The 20,716-nt window shown below is 44.2% G+C and overlaps 1 protein-coding gene across 2 annotated transcripts in view; it reads left to right on the forward strand.

Annotated features, from left to right (window-relative positions):
* Window positions 1–20,716, forward strand: part of LOC141272222 (ubiquitin-conjugating enzyme E2 variant 1) — a 60,071-nt gene that overhangs the window by 14,852 nt on the left and 24,503 nt on the right. The window contains exon 6 of one of the 2 annotated variants that reach the window (XM_073682697.1): window positions 786–4,689. The exons of the other annotated variant lie outside the window; for it this stretch is intronic. Coding sequence (XP_073538798.1) covers window positions 786–907 — 122 coding nt within the window. The 3' untranslated portion in view covers window positions 908–4,689. Of the gene's footprint in view, window positions 1–785; window positions 4,690–20,716 lie in introns of those variants that run through there. 2 annotated transcript variants of the gene reach the window in all.

The raw sequence follows: 20,716 nt of genomic DNA on the forward strand, positions 1-20,716 counted from the left end.
GGTAACATCATGAGTACAGAAATATCACATTTCAGCCACACAGGGCCTTTTTCAAGTCCTAAAAAGAGAGGTATGCATACGGCTTGAAAAAGACCTTGCATAGCTGAAACATTGTGATTTCTGTATTCTAATAAAGTTGCCAAAAGGAGGACGTCTGGTGCCCTGGTTCCTGGATTTCTTTGTACTGTTACAACCTTGTGGAGGGCTGCACCAAGTGAGCAGACAACAGAGTGGTCTCATCTATTGCTGCAAACGATCATTGAGATCAGTTATTTGCTGCAGTGCTGTCAGCTTGACGTCGGCACTGCAGACAATAACTACAGTAGTGGTGTAGACTCAGCGACGCACCCGGTGAGGGTAAGTATAGCTCAGTCTGCATCGCTGCTCCTGGTGTTATTGTCTACAGCGCTGCAGCCAATCAGTCAGATTAGCATCTCAGTTATTCGCTTCAGACATTAACAGGCATTTGGAGCAGCAGTATAAGCACAGTGATGGACCCGGGGTGAGTGTGTAAGGCACAGTTTGTTCTATAAAGCAAATTGTAGTGGGCGGAGAGGGGTTTTCATAAATTGGAAAAGTATGGTATTTAATACTGACCGCTCTTACACTCCATAGGGGACAGATTCAGGGGTGATCGTACCTTGCCACTGGCATTGGCTATCGGGTCAGATCCGGCACTGCACCCTGGTTTTCTGAATAAACTGTACATAGATGACAATAATATGCAAAGCTATGAATGTTCCGCCCTTTTCAGTGCTCAATGTCTGTGCGTTCGTCTCTCTAAGGTTGGCTGAACTACCCGCTAGAGAAGATCGGATTCTGGAAACGCCTAGAGGACCTCATCCAGGGCCTAACGGGCGAGAAGCCTCGATCAGACGACTTAAAGTGGGCTCAGAAAGTGAAGTAATCTCCAGCCAGCTCAGCCCATTCCTCTTAACAGTTGCCAACCTATAAAAGTGAAAACTAAAAGCCATTAGCCAAATATATAAAAAGACTCAAGTGGAATTAACGGACTAATAAGCACAAGAAGAGATTGTGCTAAACTCCATAAGACTCTAATCCAAGGACTCGCTCTCCGGGCGGCGCTCCCACCTCCCCCTCTTGAGCAGCTGACAGGACGCTCTGGGGTTTTTTCTGCTTTTCTTTTTTTCTCTTTTGCTGATGTCCTAGATGACCTTTCACCTTGCTGAGCATCATGTGGCCTCCACTTGAGCCAGAAAAGAGGAAGATTGTACTCTCTCTTGCACTATGGCGATGCATCAGTGAAGTCGATAACATTTGTTGTATCAACATGAAATCCGCTGTCGCAGGGGAAGCCTGAGACAAATATAAAAGTAGATTATTATTTTTTTTTTTATTATTATTTTTTGCTGTGCCGTTAATGAGTATATATTTTTTTTTCATGTGTGGAGAAGGGCTATATGTGCATGATACTGACAAAGAAACACTGCAGCCTCCAGATTGTCCGGCATGTCCATCACACCGCGCTGTTCTGCTCATCACTGACGCTAATCGGAAAGAAATCCTAATCTTACCTCCTGACTGCTCGTGACGAGGGAGCGAGGCTTCCGCAGAATAGGGACAGTACTTTTTGTTGTTTTTTTCAATTACTAAAACCAGGCAAAAAAACAAACCAATAAAAGTTGCAGCTGATAAGTGGCAGTGTTCCTGTACTTGTAAGAGGGCAGGGAGGCAGCAGAGGAGAAGCGAGTACAGGGGCTGCAGCTGATCTATAGGATGGGGCACGGTCACCCACAAACCCCCCAGTAAGCCTATAGGCAATCATTGCTGGTTTTAGGAGAATGCAAACCTCTCCTGTCTGTGGGCCGATTTAATGGTATTCTTATAGTTGAGACCCCCGCAATGTGCAGAGCAGGTAGGGAAATGTAGCATTATACAGCCTGGGGGGGATTGGTTGCTATAGAGGGTCTGGCTTCAGCTCTCCACCAGACCGGTGTGCTGGAGCCTGTACAGGTCCAGATTACCGCAAGGTGGTCTCCTTGAAATAATTCTTCCTTAGGAGTATGTTCCTTCTGAAATATGCATGTAAATAGGGATTCTGAAGCCCCATTCACAAGCATTAAATCCTCCTGCTGATTCAGCTCCTATGTCGATCAGTCCGGCTAATCTTCTGCTTTTCTGTCCTAAACTAGAGACGTGACACCCATTTCTGCAGCAGACTTTTTTTTTTTCTGCCACGAAAATGAGTCCTGTCATTTTGTTAAAGAAGCACTCCCATCAAAGTTTTTATCCTCTTTATTATATTGCAGTCATCATATTATATAGCACTGTGTACTTACAATTGCTCATTTTTGCCATTCTAGCCAGCTAATTCTTCTCTTTTCCATTAGGTCTATGACCTCATGTGATTAAAAACCGACTAGCTGAATCCTTCTAAGCTCTATGTAGAAACAGGAGGTCAATTTCCCCTGCATGAGTTATGAGTCACTGCAAAAGTCTATGGCAGGAGAGAGGGGGGAGCAGCTGGGTCAGGAGTTGGCGAGGGATGATACATACAGGGACTGGAGACTTCCTGTTACTACATAGAGCAGAGAAAAGAGAAGAATTAACTGGGTGGAAAGGCAAAATGAGCAATTGTAAGTACACTGTGCTATATAATATGATGACTGCAATATATTAAGAGAATATAAACTTTGATGGGCGGAGTGCTTTTTTAAGTATGGAAATGGAAAGCTTCGGATAATAATGGAGGCTATTCCTCCTATAAATCGGCTTAAGGAACCTAGAAATACAGCCTCTTATTTCCCTTACAGAAATACGTTTGATCACAAAAATATGCGTAAATTGTGTGTATTTTTGAGGCGTTTTTCTTTGAATTTTTTTGTTCCATTCATTTGAATGGGTGAAAAACTGAAAGAATTTAATGTGCTACAGATTTGATAAAAAAAAAAAGCTTTGATAGTTCAGACCTCCAAGGAAAAAATAATCAGTGTGTAGGAGATTTCAGAAGTCCTATTCACTTCACTGGTACTGTAAAATTGCGTTTTCGTCCTCCTAAAAAAACGTAACGTGTGAACAAGCTCTAATCCAGCACATGAACATACCCTTGTACTTATGTAGTGCATAATCTTCATTCCATGTGAATGAGTAAGGGTACGTTCCCAAGGTGCCAAAATACAATGGATTTGGATTTACGACTGCGGGTTTGCATGTGGACAATTACAGTAGCAACGTTATGGGATTTAAAAGAACAAAAAAATTAATTTATGCTGCAAAAAAAAAATATGCACTTTAAGTTAATTAGCGTTGTAGATTGAATAGTTACAGCATTTCTGCTGCGGATGACACTGTTGCAATACAAAACGTGATATGGGCGGCAAATATCTGTGGAAATTCTGCAGAGTATATGGCACATGGGAACGTACCTCGAAGCCTAAATATTAATGTAAAGCGCTATATTCCGGCCTTGTGCACATGAAGCTGAGCTAATGCCCTTGTATAATGTGCACCCACCGGAGAGGAGAAACCACCCCAGGCTTTCCTCCTCCTCCAGACTCCCATTCATATTCTAGGCTGAGAGATACATCTATAGAACGTAAAGAAAAACAGAGTTTATGAAGACGCTTTAGAAATCCTATTCCACATGTGACTTATGGGTTCCAATGTTTGATCTGTAGCGAGTGATCTTGGGGATTGCGTGGTCCCAAGTGCCAAATTGCTTCCTCTTTGCTCTGCTGTCCTGTGTTTCCAGAGATGGGAGAGATCCTTTAAACCCCCCAGAGTCGGCCCAGATTTTATTAACATATTAAACGAGATTATGATATTTTATTAACATATTAAATGCTAAAAGTTCTTATCCACATTCGTGAGTGACTCTGACCCCCTAATATAGTAGAAATCAGCGCAATATTGTAAATATGGACGCAGCCCCCTTACATAGTAATCAAGCACTTAGAAAGCTGAAATTCGGCCAAGCATCAGTTTAGTTTGGGCTGTCCCAGCCATTGCACTATGCAACTCTCCTGCTAGACCAGGACTCTGCCCTCATCCTCCTGACTATACACCTTCTATATGACGTTGCAGATGATCCTCAGACCTGTCCTGACTGTTGGGAGTTTAGCCACTTTCCGATATGCACTAGACCCTCCTCATTACTAGCACTGGGACACGTAGAAAAGAGTCGTACATGTTATTACGTTATGGCCGACGCTTTTCTCATGTGCCCAATCATGTTCTACACGACTTCCAGGGGTGACCATACGAGAGGGCTACTGACCCTCTCCTGCCTCTTGCGTGTCCGGTAACATGGTGGATATGTAGAATGCTGAGACGATTGGTTTTGGCTGTATGTCAGCTGTTTTAACCATTTCACTGTTGCTTGTGGCCTCGTCCCACAGAAGGCCGACTGTCAAACGTATCAGTCAGCACATAGTATCTCCTTTGAATTGCTTTCCTAAAAAACCTGCTCCATCTTGCGGCCAAGCGTGGCCAGCGACGTGAACTCCCGTGTGTGTGGTATAGATGGTGGTGAAGATTGATGGTCATGTTTAAGGTGCTTATTTCTTTCTTCTTTTTTTTTCCTCTTGTTTCTTATTTTTCTCCTTAATATGAAGCCTTAAAATCTTGACTTTTTCTGCGTAATGAGGAAGATTTTTAATTTCATGTTCTAAATGTAAATATATTTATAACAGAAAAAAAAATTAGACATTACTAACAGATTGTGGAAAACTTTTCTGTCTGGTGTTTTTATTTCGGTGGATGTGGGGGGGTCTTGGTGTAGTCCGTGGATTAGTGTGAGCGGATCCGGACCTGGAGAAGTCTATGGATTGCAGGGAAATCGCAAAGTAGAATAGCGGGGTCTCATTCACACAATGGCGTCCTGACCTGTCGATTCTCGCTGTGCCCCCATATTCTGTCTCCGAGTGGTAATGTGGTCTTGTGCATTAGGTCTCATTCACACCTCCAATTTTTCCAACTATGAGAAAAATGGACCGGTTATTTTGATCAGTGTCATCTTTTTCTTGTACGTGGCGAAACAACAACAAAAAAAATCTCCACCTTTTCCATACTGACCGTCTGTGAAAATTGGATTGAGTACGGTCATCCACAATCTAAATTGCACACCCGAGTACCGCCCACAATTATTTTTTTTGTTTTTTTTTCTTCTTTTTTGCTTCAAATTCTTCAAAATGGCGTATGTGTTTCATGCATTTTTAGCAAAATCAAAAAAGTATATATATATTTTTTACTTTGACACAGATTTTATAGTAAAGATTCTATTTCCATCATCCGCTAAAATGTTTGCAAAATTTGTACAAGATATTTCAGACGTATATAAAATCACTCCAGATGGTTGACCGGGACGATATTTGCGCACAAATTTCACGAGATTTTAAAAAGTTGCAATTGATGAATCGGCTGGAGAATGAAAACCATGGCCACAATGGCAAACATTTAAAAAAAAAGGCACAAATTGATAAGAGATCAAAAACACGCTAAAATCACCCACAAATGCAATAATGAATTGGGCCCCAACTATTTCAGCCCTTCTTCCATGAAGAGGGTCTTGACCCGTACAGCTGGCAGGAGACGGCCATGCTGCGCAGCTCTCCGTTGATTTGTAGCGGAGCTATGAAAATGGCCTATCCTTGAGTCACAGGGAGTCGCTCTTGAGCTTCAGACCTCACTGTCTGGTCTATGTAGCCACAGCGCATGCCATAGGGGCACATTTTGGAAGGGTGGAGCAGCAGTCATCAGGAGCGCACACATGAGCCGCAGCCTGTAGCCGCCGCCTCATGTGTGCGCCCCGATGTTGGAGGGAGGCCGGGCTCACAATCTCTGCTCTAGTTCATCCCAAGGTGTTGGATGGGGTGAGGTCAGGACTACTGCCGGTCATGTTCTTTCACACCAGAGTTCCTCAGCAGTGTCTTTACGGACCTTGCTTTGTGCACTGGGCACAGTCGGGGAACAGAAAAAGCCCTTCCCCAAACTGTTCCCACAAAGTTGGACGCTACAATTGACCAAAATGACAAGTATGCTGAAACATGAAGATTTCCTTTCATTGGAACTAAGGCCAAGGCCAACCCCGGAAAGTATGATCCATCACTGCACAGAACATGTTTCCACTACTCCTCCAGAGTGCAGTGGTGGCGGCTTTACACCACTCCATCCGATGTTTGGCATTGTGCTTGATGTAAGGCTGCATGCGGCTGCTCCCGGGGGCGCAGTGTTTGTACTGATGTTACTACCAGAGGAGGTCTGGACTCTGCAGTTATGGAGTCAGCAGAGCTCTGGTGTCTTTTCTGTTTTCAGAGTGACCCCGCTCTGTAACGTTACGTGTAGTGATAAGGTGTTATCCGACTATCTTGGGCATACTTGGATAATATGTTTGAGTTCCTGCGGTTACATGTTTTGCGGCAGTAGACATATACATCACATTTGGGGATTGCCTAACAAACAGATAATCCTTGCATGTGTTGCGTCTCTCCACCGCCACAAATTAGCAGAGCACGCTGAAGATACCTGGATAGGACCGAGCATGCTCGCTCATTACTAGTTACGGGGTCTCCACTTAGTGACTGAGTTGCTGCGGGTCCTTTCACTTCTCAGTAATATCATTCACAGGTGATGGGAGAACATGTAGGAGGGGAGAAATATAATGAACACCGGTGACTCCTATTACAGGACCGCGCTGGTATCAGGGAGCTCTGCACCGCCAGCCTTTCTGTCCCATGTTAGTAAAGGCAGATACATGGTGAGGGGTTGGAAGTTATACACTGGGGGCAAGGGGTCTGATGTTATACGCTGGGGAAAGCAAGGAGCCGCATGTTATACACCGGAGAGGGGAGGGGCCAGATATTATACACCAGGGAAGGGGGGGGTGAGGGGCCGGATGTTATACACTGGGGGGGCGAGGGGGCCGAATATTATACACCAGGAGGGAGCGGATTATCTATGCCGGGGGGAGCAAGGCGCCGCATGTTATACACTTGGGGGGTGGGGGAGGGGCCAGATATTATAAACCAGGGGGGCAGGGCGAGGGGGCCGAATATTATACACCAGGGGGGGAAAGAATGTTATACACCAGGGGAAATGGGACTGAATGAAAAAGCCGAATTCAATAATTAGGGATTTGTCCAAATACTTTTCTTTATAAAGTGGATGTAATGAGGGGGAGTCACGCGTCTTGTCCCCACAAGACAATCTACCCATGTGTCTAGTTGTGCTGTTTATTCTGTGCAGCATCATTGAATATTTTTATCTCCGTGCATTAGGGCACAGCCATGATCAATGACTCCAGCTCAGCTGTACTGACTATTGGATCCTGAAGTCGTCTGAAATACACCTCCTGTCCAATGAGTTGCTGAGGCTGCTGCTCTGCCCCATCTATGCTTTACACTGCAGCTTTGCTTATCCAGATTAACTGCTGTGTAAACACATTCCATGCAGGAACTCCGTATATCCTGATCTGATATTAGTTATGTTTCTGCACGGACAGAATCATTAAAACAGCAAGTGTGTTGCTTCTTGTGAGGAGGGATTAAATATCCTAAATTTGGGCCTTGGAGAATTGCTCATAATACAATTCCATAATATTAGTAACTCTGGTCTGAAGCTCCACTGTAATGTCACATTGTGCACATTTTATCGCCTTTTCTGCTCCATTTCTGGTGCTACTTTCCCCTTGTGAGGAACCGCAGAATGTGCAGAGCGCTGCTGCCAACTAGTGGAATATGAAGGGTAGTGCAAATCTCTTACATTTTACATTGTATAACACCCATTATCTCACTTTAGCCCTGCCCTTTGAAAAACACAGCTAGGCTATGTGCACAGGGAGTCTTTTTGCTTAGCTTTCAGACCAGAAACTGAGCAGAAACTCAATGTTTTTGAGGAGTTTTGAGATTTGGATGAGGATTTGAAGAATTTCTGCTTGGTTTCTGCTCCAAAATCTTCTAAAACAAACTCTGCATTCACGTAGCCTTAAGCTCTCAGCAGGACTGGACAGATTTATTATTGGGTTTCACCGTTTGACTTCATTAAAGGAGACCTCTAGAAACATTCCCTAAAACTGGTCAGCCATTACAGTGAGGCCAAGGTCCCCATCAGTCTGTACTTCCTGATCTCATCCCATGACCACTGAGGCAGGGTCATATACAGACCATATGGGTGGTTAAAGTCAATGCTTTATATACATTCAGCTCTGGCTCAGGATAGCACGCGTGCTGGGTCACGCGTGCAACAGACTTTAAATGCAATAGCTTAAACTGCGTTTAATAAGCAGTTATACAACGGCAGTTAGACAGGGCAGGAGACAGGTAAGGTGTATGTATAAGATATTAATACAAACATACTGCTTCTTGGTCAGTTCTATTGCGTTATGCATTGGTCATAGCAATCTGCTTCTTGTTTTAACTTCTGCTTTCTCACATCTCGTCTACCCTTTAACACATTCTGTGCACTCTTTCCATATCCACCCCTCCCTTCTCCCCTCTCCCATGTATAACTGAGGCTCTACTGACATTTCTCACCCACTCCAAACCATCCACTTCCTCCATACAGCACTCAAAACGTTCATACAAATCATTGCACCACCTGCTCTTTCTCCTTTTTCTCCTTCTAGTCGCTGGCGACATCTCCCCCAACCCTGGGCCTCCCTCCACTAGCATACACCTCTCTCCTCCAGCTGCATATAGAAACTCTGCTAATCTTATTAACATTCAGTGCATGCCCTCTCCTATTGCTTTCCATTGTGCTCTCTGGAACGCACGGTCTGTGTGTAACAAACTAACTTACAGTCACGATTTTTTCCTCTCTAATTCCCTTAACCTTCTGGCTATTACAGAAACCTGGATCCAGCAGTCAGACACCACTGCCTCTGCTGCTCTCTCATTTGGTGGGCTGAAATTTTCACATACCGCCAGACCTGGGAACAGGCAGGGTGGAGGTGTTGGTTTGCTCCTTTCACCACAATGTGCTTTCCAGGTCACCCCCCCCCCCCCCCCCCGGTTCCCTCACTTATGTTTCCTTCCTTTGAAGTGCACACCATCAGACTCTTTAAACCCTTCTCCCTGTGAGTGGCGGTTGTGTATCGCCCTCCAGGCTCCTCCCGCCAGTTCCTGGATCACTTTGCCACCTGGCTTCTTCACTTTCTATCCTGTGACATCCCCACCATCATCATGGGAGACTTTAATATCCCCATCGATGATCCCCTCTCCCAATCTGCCTCTCATCTACTTTCCCTAACCTCCTCATTCGGCCTCTCACAATTTACTAATTCTCCTACGCATGAAGACAGGAATACTCTGGACCTGGTTTTCTCCCGTCTCTGCTCGCTGCATGACTTTACTAACTCCCCTCTCCTGCTCTCGGACCACAACCTTCTTTCCTTCTCTGTCAAGAATTGTCTCCTCACCCGTGACACCCCCACACTTATAGGAATACACATACCATTAATACCCAGCAGCTTATGGACAATCTCCACACATCTTTAGCCCCCATCTCCTCCCTCTCCTGTCCAGACTTAGCATTGTCACACTACTATAATACACTGAAGCGCGCCCTTGATGAAGCAGCACCTTCTACAAACAGAAAGACCCGACACAGACAACGGCAGCCCTGGCACACAATGCAAACACTCTTTCTTCAGCGTTGCTCAAGGTGTGCTGAGCGTCAGTGGAGAAAATCTCTTTTAGCAGAGGATTGCATCCTCTATAAGTTTATGCTCAAAACCTATAACTCTGCCCTTCATCTGGCCAAACAATCCTATTTCACCACCCTCATCACTTCACTATCCAACAATCCAAAACGACTTTTTGAAACCTTAAACTCCCTCCTGAAACCTAAAGCACAGGCCCCGTCACCAACCTCAGCGGTGAGGATCTGGCCACTTATTTCCTAGAAAAAGTCAACCACATCCATCAGGACATCTCAGCCCAATCTCCTCAGTGCCTGGATCCCTTTCCCTGCCGCACTTCAAGCTCACTAGCCATCTTTGAGCCTGTTACAGAAGAAGTTACCCAGCTCCTCATTTATTCTCGACCTACAACCTGCAACAGTGACCCCATTCCTTCACATCTCCTGCAGTCTCTCTCACCGGTGGTCACCACTCACCTGACTAAAATATTTAACCTCTCTCTTTCTTCAGGTATCTTTCCCTCCTCACTTAAACATACCATCATAACCCCTTTACTTAAAAAGCCATCCCTGGACCAGAACTACACTGCTAACTACAGAACTGTCTCTAACCTTCCTTTCATCTCTAAACTCCTGGAACGCTTGGTCCACTCCTGTCTAATCTGCTATCTCTCAGATAACTCTCTCCTCGACCCTCTATAATCTGGTTTCCGCTCCTTATACTCCACTGAAACTGCCCACACTAAAGTCTCTAATGATCTACTAACAGCTAAATCCAAAGGTCACTGCTCCCTGCTGATTCTCCTGGATCGCTCCGCCGCATTTGACACTGTGGATCACCAGCTCCTCCTCACTATGCTCCACTCTATAGGCTTTAAGGAAACCGTTCTCTCCTGGTTCTCCTCCTACCTCTCTGACCGCTCCTTCACTGTATCTTTTTCCGGCTCCTCTTCCTCTCCTACTATCGGAGTTCCGCAGGGCTCAGTCCTAGGCCCCCTCTTCTTCGCTCTATACACTGCCCCTATTGGACAAACAATCAGCAGATTTGGGTTCCAGTATCATCTCTATGCTGACATCACCCCTACCCTAATACAAAATACCAAGGATTGTCTGTCTGCTGTCTCTAACATCATGTCCTCCCTCTATCTTAAACTGAATCTCTCTAAAACAACTTCTTGTGTTTCTCCCCTCTACTAACCCAACTCTACCTAACATCGAAATTACCTTGGAGGGTTCAACCATAACTCCCAAGCAGCACGCCCGCTGCCTTGGGGTCATATTCGACACTAACCTTTCCTTTACTCCCCATATCCGATCACTCAACTCGCTCTTGTCACCTGCATATTTAAAACATCTACAGAATCCGACCTTTTCTCACCTTTGAAACTGCTAAAACTCTGACTTTCGCTCTTATTCACTCTCGTCTGGACTACTGCAACTCTCTTCTGACCGGTCTCCCTCTAAGCAAACTCACTTCTCTCCAATCCTTCCTGAATGCGGCAGCCAGGGTCATATTTCTGTCCAGCCGCTTCACCGATGCCTCCATCTTGTGCCAGTCATTACACTGGTTGCCCATCCGCTACAGGGTCCAATATAATCTCATTCCTCTCACCCACAAAGCTCTCCACAGTTCTGCACCGCCTTATATCTCTGTCTATCGCCCTACACGTGCCCTCTGTTCTACAAACGACGTAAGACTAACATCCCCTATAATCCGAACCTCGCATCTCCGTCTCCAAGACTTCTCTCGTGCTGCGCCAGTTCTCTGGAATGCAATACCCCAGATGATCTGATTGATGCCTAGCCCCATGTCTTCAAGCGTGCTTTAAAAACCCATCTCTTTCAACAAGCCTACCTACCACCTTAACTACTCAGTAAATTAACTTTCCCCTGTTACCTCCTTCTAAATATCATTCAGAATCTGTTCCATACTCTTCATCTGTCTCCACACCCTCCATGCACAAGATAACTGCACTCGATAATTGAGTATTGCACTCAAACATACGGGCTGATGACCGGATCATACAGCTTTATATGAAAATCCGTATTTATTATAAATGCCAGACCTGAAATAACAAGCACTTTTCACCTATTGTGTCCCCACATTTCCTTTAGATTGTAATCTTGCGAGCAGGGACCTCACCCCTAATGTAACTGTTTAAACTGTCTTACCTTGTATTGAATTTATTGTCTGTACATGTCCCCGCTTAATTGTAAAGTGCTGCTGAATATGTTGGCGCTATATAAATAAAAATTATTATTATTATTGCTTTAGGTCTGCAATTAGGTGACTAATTTGGGTTTTTGCTAAATCTGAAGGGCTGTGCAAATTATCACCAGTCCTCCAGGTTGCAAAACTACCCTAGGTGATTGACAGCTCTTGCGTGCAGCCACCTTACCACAGTATATATCACCCAGGCACTGGTCATGGGGATGCCTCGTGTATAGTGCTGCCCTATAGTATTTGCCCTTTTCTGACGTTGCTCTGACTGTGCACACTTGCATAATAACTTTAAATGCGGTCACAGTTAGAGTCACACGCCATAACGGGTTTCTCGCCTCTGTAAGCGTGCACCTTGTAGCAACTTGTGAAAAATTAAAATCCATAAGACATCTCCAGATTTCACCCTCACATAGAAATCTTACACTTCAAACTTTTTGAAGCTGACCTCACACTAAACCTATAGGGAAGAAGGGAAAATTACATATAGCTAGGAAGTGAGAGACAGTAATTAAAACAAGGGAAATAGGGAGCGCGATAACGCTTTAACCTCTTGAAGCAAAGGATCCCTGCAGTATACAGGTAATTAAACAGGAAAGGTCTTCTCTGGGAAAATGACAACCAAGCTAAAATTTGTTTACCCTAGGAGGAGAATTGTGTTCCCCAGGATGAGCTTCCTTCTTGATGAAAGAAAACTGAACAATTATAGCTAGATAGCCGTCTTCGGGGTCCAGAAAGGAATATTGGGTTATGTATCGATAAGATATTTATGAGATATAGATTTTTGACATCTTGGATAACAGACGGATGTGACGCATTCACTCACGTCACTGTAGGGCCACTAGAAACCCTCCAACTGAATAACGAACCGATAGATGATGCTATACCTGTCATATTTGACCTCTGTATAATAGTAAAATCATGATAAAAAATATAAAGGCAATATCTAACCCCTGGGATCTTCAGAGGCAAAGATATCTTGTAAGTTGGGGATCTCATAAAATTCTGAAGGGCTGAGAACATCCCACAAAACGCCCCGCATGAGGTTATCAAGGGGAGGTGTGTGGGGGTGTAACTTAGAGCTAATAAAAAGCTGTATTTGTGTCTGAGTCAACTGTCAGTTCCTGGAAGGCACAGTTCACTGTAGGTTCTGGCTGTTTTACAATCGGAGTGCCTCCCTCAGCTAAGCTCTGAGCCATATCCGTGACATCAGGGTTAGTAAGTTTCTTTCATTATTTCTTTTTATTTTAAGTAATTTTGTATCTTATATTGTTTTGTTCCCATTTTGTATCATCTTGTATATTTTTTAAAAACACTGCCTACCTTTCTGAATTAAATATAAAATGTAATAGCTCTGTTCCTCTTGCTCTGTAAATCACACCCATGAAGCCATACCCTAACTGTAACAGGTGTGCAATCGGCCTGTATAAACAATTGGTAGTGGCAGCGAGTAGTTTCTTTGTTTATTGTGGTGTTGACAGTGATCATACCGGGTTATATACATATATTCCATGCGTTGGAATCGGAGGTGTATATACCATACATTCACTGTGAGTTCCCAAATAACCGGCCTAGTAGTGGAAGCAGCCACTGCCTCGTCCGTCACTCGTCAATCAATTGTGTAATTTTCCTGGCGATTAGAGGCAATGGAGTTGCGTTCCCTGACAAAACGGTAACAACGGTATATCTGCATGACCCACCCCTGGCTGTGAATCTTTGACAATTGGTGGCATCGGTGGAATCTGTTTGATCTCTCCGGTGGTATCTGTGATAAGTGGTAACAGTGCTGAGTTCAGCGTGATTCCCCGGCTGTGTATCTGTGACACAACTTAAAAGGGTTGTCTGGGCTAAATGCAGACTTGATCCCTGGCCTGAATTGCATTTTGCCAGGACAACCTCTTGAAGCAGGAGTAGGGTCACTATGGAACCTGATGGTGAAAACTTCCCACAAGAGGTAGTGTGAGTCGATTCACTGGACTAGGTCCATCGACCATGTCAGCAATCTCTGGCTAATGGACAAGAGCCCTGAGAACTGCCTCTTACCTGATGGCATCTGCAGCTCCTCTTTCAATTAGCCGGCCTGGTGCGACATCATATGTGCTTGTGATGTCACATGTGCTCATGATGTCACACCAGGCCGGCTTATTAAAAGTGGATGCTGTAAGGTAGGAGGAGGTGTTTCGCAGAGCTGCCATCCAGTGTCCACAGATTACTGACATAGCTGCTGGATAGGGATCCTGCGAATCGACTGGCCCCATCTCTGCATCCCACTGGTATTGCGACCTGTAGATTATTCCAGTTTTCCAATCACTGCAGTCACTGGTTGACGTACATCAGTCTCTCCATTCTAAGCTGAGTTCAGACCGGACTATTTCATGGTCCATATATTATTATACTTTGCTTATATAGCGCCATCATATTCTACAGCGACATTATCATAACTGTCTCCAATATATGGACCCCAATGCCCGGACTGACCGCAGGTCAAAACTTACAGCCTCATGGACTTATGTGAGGCTGTAAGTTTGGGTCATGAGACCTGTGACCAGTCTGGGCATCACAGTCTGCATATAGACCATGAAGTACAGCTGCTTGTGCCCAGTCTGAGGGGCTTGTTGGAGGGGTGTATGTTAAGAAAAAAAATTTGATGGCGCTTCACAAAAAGTTGTAGTAATGCCAACTGGGCTCTTTTGGGGAGACATTCTCATAAATTTCGCCAACAAAATATGCTGCATGTAAATTCACACTGCGGAGGTAGATAAAGGCTATGTGCACACAGAGGTTTTTCAAGTAGAACAACATATTTTCTAGTGGAAAAAGCCTCAAGAAACTCTACTTCTCAGGAGAATTTTTGGAGGAGTTTTTAGTTACCTAAAGCGTTTTTTTTTTTTGCAGTCTTTTAATTGGATAGTGACTACTTGGAAGCAGATTCTATTAGGATCCGCTTCAAAGAAGTGACACGTTTTTGTTGTTTTTAAAACCTCTTCAGGATAAAAAAACACCTAAACATAAGACCAGCAGAGAGGTTTGACAATAGAAATGAATAGAAAGCGTCTTTTAAAAGTGTTTTTTGAACAACTTTTCAGACACTTTTTAGAGTGGACCCATTCCAAAAGACTCCTCAAAAACCTCCATGTGTTGAGGAGTGTTCACACTGCATCTTTTTGGATAGGAAACTCCGTTTTTTTTTTTGTGGAGTTTTGAGTTTTTGAGGACGAATTGAAGAGTTTCCTCTCAGTTTCTATGAGGGGACAGGCGAGGCATTTGCCCCTGGCACAGCCAGCAGGGGGGCTCTAATGGCAAAGAAATAGAAGTTTTATGGTGGGTGGGAGGGGGGTAAAATTGTAAGGGCACAGTATAGAGAGGGGTAAATATTGTGAGGGCACAGTATAGAGAGGGTGCAGCGTGAGACAGTATGCAGAGAGAAAAAAGTGGGGGGAGGGGCATGGTATAGAAACTGGACAATATAGGGGGGACAGCATAACATGAAAGTATGCAGGGGGGTGAAAGTGTGAGGAGGGGGAACAGTATGGAACAGGTCAGCAGGGGGGCACTTAAAATAGAGACAGTGTGGTGGCTATAGCTTTTCAGGGTGGACAGTGTGGAGGTTATAGCTAATAAGGGCGGACATTGTGGCAGTTATACCTAATAAGGACCGACAGTTTGGAGGTTACAGCTAATAAGGGCAAACAGTGTGGCAATTACAGCTGATAAGGCAGGACACTGTGTAGATTACAGCTGATAAGGCAGGTCAGTTTAGAAATTATAACTGATAAGGTGGGAGAGTGTGGCGGTTATAGTTAATAAGAGGGGATAGTGTGGTGATTATAGCAGATAAATTGGGACAGTGTAGCAATTATAGCTGACAAGGCGGACAGTATGGAGATTATAGTTGATAAGGAGGGACTGTGGCAATTATAGCTGATAAGGTGGGACAGTGTGGAGATCCTAGCTGATAAGGCGGGAGAGTGTGGCTGTTATAACTAGTAAGAGCGGATAGTGTGGCAGTTATACTTCAGAAGGGCGAACAGTGTTGATTATAATTTATAAGGGAGACAAGTGCGGCAGTTACAGTTTGTATAGTCCCCCCTATGTCCCCCCGGGTGTGCATGCAATATTTTATAGGAGAGGGCAATGTGGAGGCTATGTACCATAAGAGGGACAGTGTAGGGGTCATATATTGTGCAGGGAGCACAGTGAAAGGCAATTATTCAGGGGCACAGCATAGGGCAGATGGTGATTGTGATGCTGCATTTCTGTAGTGATGATGGTTCTTGTGATGCAATCATGTACCGATAGTGGTTCTGGTGATGTATTTCTGTATTGTTGGTGGTTCTGGTGAACTATTCATACACTGATGGTGCATATGGTGATGTATTTATGTACTGATTGTGCTTCTGTTGATGAGTTCATGCATTGATTGTGGTTTTGACAATGTATTTCTGTACTGATGGTGGTTCTGGTGATGCATTCATGTACTGATGGTGGTTATGGTGATGTATTTCTGTACTGTTGGTGGTTCTGGTGATCTATTTCTACACTGTTGTTGGATCTGGTGATGTATTTTTGTACTGTTGGTGCTTCTGGTAATGTAATTCTCTTCTGTTGGTGGCTCTGATGATGTACTCCTGTACTGATGGTGAATCTGGTAATGTATTTTTGTACTGATATTGGTTCTGGTAATGTGTTAATGTACTAATGGTGGTTCTGACTATGTATTTCTGTACTGATGGTGGTTCTGGTGATGCATTCATGTACTGATGGTGGTTCTGGTGATGTATTTCTGTACTGTTGGTGGTTCTGGTGATCTATTCCTGTACTGATGGTGGATCTGATGATGTATTTCTGTTCTGTTGGTGGTTTGGGTGATGTGTTCCTGTACTGATAGTGGAACTGGTGATGTATTTCTGTAGTGATGGGGGTTCTGGTGATGTGTTCATGTAATAATAATAATATTTTTCATTTATATAGTGCCAACATATTCCGCAGCACTTTACAATTAAATAGGGACATTTACAGACAATAAAAACAATACAATGTAACACATTTCAACAGTTACAGGAGGAATGATAGCCATGCTCGCAAGCTTACAATCTATAAATCTATGTATACAATCTATGTACTGATGATGGTTCTGACTATGTATTTCTTTACTGATGATGGTTCTGGTGATGTTTTCATGTACTGATGGTGGTTCTGAGAATGTATTTCTGTACTGATGGTGATTCTGGTGATATGTTCAAGTACCAATGGTGTTTTTGGTGATGTATTTCTGTACTGTTGTTGGTTCCGGTGATGTATTTATGTACTGTTGGTGGTTCTGGTGATGTATTCATGTACTGATGGTGGTTCTGAGAATGTATTTCTGTACTGATGATGATTCTGGTGATATTTTCAGGTACCAATGGTGGTTTTGGTGATGTATTTCTGTACTGTTGTCGGTTCCGGTAATGTATTTCTGTACTGATTGTGGTGTGGTGATGCGTTCAAGTAATAATGGTGGTTCTTGTGATGCATTTCTGTACTGTTGGTGTTTCTGATGATGTCTTCATGTGCTGATGGTGGATCTGGTGAACTATTTCTGTACTGAGGGTGGTTCTAGTGATGTGTTCATGTACTGATGAAGGTTCTTACAATGTACAGTACAGACCAAAAGTTTGGACACACCTTCTCATTTAAAGATTTTTCTGTATTTTCATGACTTTGAAAATTGTACATTCACACTGAAGGCATCAAAACTATGAATTAACACATGTGGAATTATATACTTAACAAAAAAGTGTGAAACAACTGAAAATATGTCTTATATTCTAGGTTCTTCAAAGTAGCCACCTTTTGCTTTGATGACTGCTTTGCACACTCTTGGCATTCTCTTGATGAGCTTCAAGATGTAGTCACCGGAAATGGTCTTCCAACAATCTTGAAGGAGTTCCCAGAGATGCTTAGCACTTATTGGCCCTTTTGCCTTCACTCTGCGGTCCAGCTCACCCCAAACCATCTCGATTGGGTTCAGGTCTGGTGACTGTGGAGGCCAGGTCATCTGGCGTAGCACCCCATCACTCTCCTGGTTGGTCAAATAGCCCTTACACAGCCTGGAGGTGTGTTTGGGGTCATTGTTCTGTTGAAAAATAAATGATGGTCCAACTAAACGCAAACCGGATGGAATAGCATGCCGCTGCAAGATGCTGTGGTAGCCATGCTGGTTCAGTATGCCTTCAGTTTTGAATAAATCCCCAACAGTGTCACCAGCAAAGCACCCCCACACTATCACACCTCCTCCTCCATGCTTCACGGTGGGAACCAGGCATGTAGAGTCCATCCGTTCACCTTTTCTGCGTCGCACAAAGACACGGTGGTTGGAACCAAAGATCTCAAATTTGGACTCATCAGACCAAAGCACAGATTTCCACTGGTCTAATGTCCATTCCTTGTGTTCTTTAGCCCAAACAAGTCTCTTCTGCTTGTTGCCTGTCCTTGCAGTGGTTTCCTGGCAGCTATTTTACCATGAAGGCCTGCTGCACAAAGTCTTCTCTTAACAGTTGTTGAAGAGATGTGTCTGCTGCTAGAACTCCGTGTGGCATTGACCTGGTCTCTAATCTGAGCTGCTGTTAACCTGCGATTTCTGAGGCTGGTGACTCGGATAAACCTATCCTCAGAAGCAGAGGTGACTCTTGGTCTTCCTTTCCCGGGGCGGTCCTCATGTGAGCCAGTTTCTTTGTAGCGCTTGATGGTTTTTGCAACTGCACTTGGGGACACATTCAAAGTTTGCCCAGTTTTTCAGACTGACTGACCTTCATTTCTTAAATTAATGATGGCCACTCGTTTTTCTTTACTTAGCTGTTTTTTCTTGCCATAATACAAATTCTAACAGTCTATTCAGTAGGACTATCAGCTGTGTATCCACATGACTTCTGCACAACACAACTGATGGTCCCAACCCCATTTATAAGGCAAGAAATCCCACTTATTAAACCTGACAGAGCACACCTGTGAAGTGAAGACCATTTCCGGTGACTACCTCTTGAAGCTCATCAAGAGAATGCCAAGAGTGTGCAAAGCAGTCATCAAAGCAAAAGGTGGCTACTTTGAAGAACCTAAAATATAAGACATATTTTCAGTTGTTTCACACTTTTTTGTTAAGTATATAATTCCATATGTGTTAATTCATAGTTTTGATGCCTTCAGTGTGAATGTACAATTTTCAAAGTCATGAAAATACAGAAAAATCTTTAAATGAGAAGGTGTGTCCAAACTTTTGGTCTGTACTGTATTTCTGTATTGATGGTGTTTCTGGTGATATATTTCTGTACTGTTGGTGGTTCTAGTGATGTATGCCTGGACTGATGGTAGTTCTGGTGATGTATTTCTGTACTGATAGTGGTTCTGGTGATGTGTTCATGTACCGTTATTGGTTCTGATCCTTTACACATATAACAATCCATAACTTGTCAGATAATGTACAATCTTGTGTCTCCAAACACAGACAGCCATCTCATGCCCTCTCCTGCTAACACTTTCTCTGCTCCTCCTCACTGCCAGCGATATCTCTCCAAATACTGGTCCTCCTCACCACATCCCTACAGTCACTTCTACCTCTCATCCACGATGTATCACAAATTTCCGTAACCGTTCTAACCTTATACCCATCCGCCAAGCCCCCGCTTCACCAGTCCCACTAACAGGAGCTCTATGGAACACTCGTTCTGTCTGCTACAAACTTTACGACATCCATGATTTTTTCATTACTAACAAACTTACCTTCCTCGGCATCACTCAAACCTGGCTCATCCCCTCAGACACAGCCTTTCCAGCTGCACTTTCTTATGGTGGATTCCACTGTACCGACACACCGTCCTCCCCGCCCAAGCGGCAAACATGGTGGAGAAGTTGTTTTTCTCCTGTCAGGTAACTGCTTCTTCACCCCAATTACACTGCCACCCTCCATTACCCTCCCTTCTTTTGAGGTGCACATCTACTCCCCCTTCAACCTCCAACTGGCTGTCATTTACCACCCCCCCAGCGTCAACCACCACCTTCTAGATCACTTCACCGCCTGGCTACTTCAATTCCTCTCCTCTGACATCCCCACTATCATCATGCGTGACTTCAACATCCCCATTGACAATTCCCTCTCAGCTGTCTCTAAACTTCTATCTCTCACTTCCTCCTTCGGCCTCGCTCAATGGTCTTCCGCAACCACTCAAAAAGAGGGCCACACACTGGACCTCATTTTCACCCGCCTCAGTTCCTTATCTAACCTCTCTAACTCACCTCTCCCTGTTTCTGACCACAACCTCCTTACATTCTCTACCCTCTCCTCTCCAGGTGCACAATCCCCACTCCACAAACGTGCACACCCTCGCAGAAATCTTAAACACCATGATCTACACTCACTCTCTGAATCCTTTCTCCCTCTTACAGACATAAGTTCCTTACATAATGCAGATGCTGCTGCCGCTTTATATAACACAATAGCTGCAGCTCTTGAATCGGACACCCCTCTCACACATACCAAAGTTCGCAAAATCAACAGGCAACCCTGGCACACCAGCCTGACTAAAAAACTGAGGTGGACTTCCACGGTTGCTGGGTAGAGATGGAAAAGATCCACTTCATCGTATTCAAACAGTCCCTCACTACTTTCAAGTCCGCTCTCACTGCAGCAAAACAAACCTACTTCTCATCTCTCATATCCTCCCTGTCGCAAAACCCTAAACAGCTATTCAACACTTTCAATTCTCTCCTCTGTCGCCCAGCACCTCCTCCCTCTCCACTCATCTCTGCTGAAGACTTTGCCTCATTCTTCAAGCAGACGATTGATAACATAAGAGAAAGCTTTGGCCTACAACCCCCACAGCCCCTCCTCATAACTACTCAACTCTCCTCCTCCAAAACCAGCTT

This window comes from Phyllobates terribilis, unplaced genomic scaffold, assembly GCF_046119375.1.
Source record: "Phyllobates terribilis strain yellow unplaced genomic scaffold, ASM4611937v1 Scaffold_5__5_contigs__length_657084704, whole genome shotgun sequence".
NCBI classification, from domain to species: domain Eukaryota; kingdom Metazoa; phylum Chordata; class Amphibia; order Anura; family Dendrobatidae; genus Phyllobates; species Phyllobates terribilis.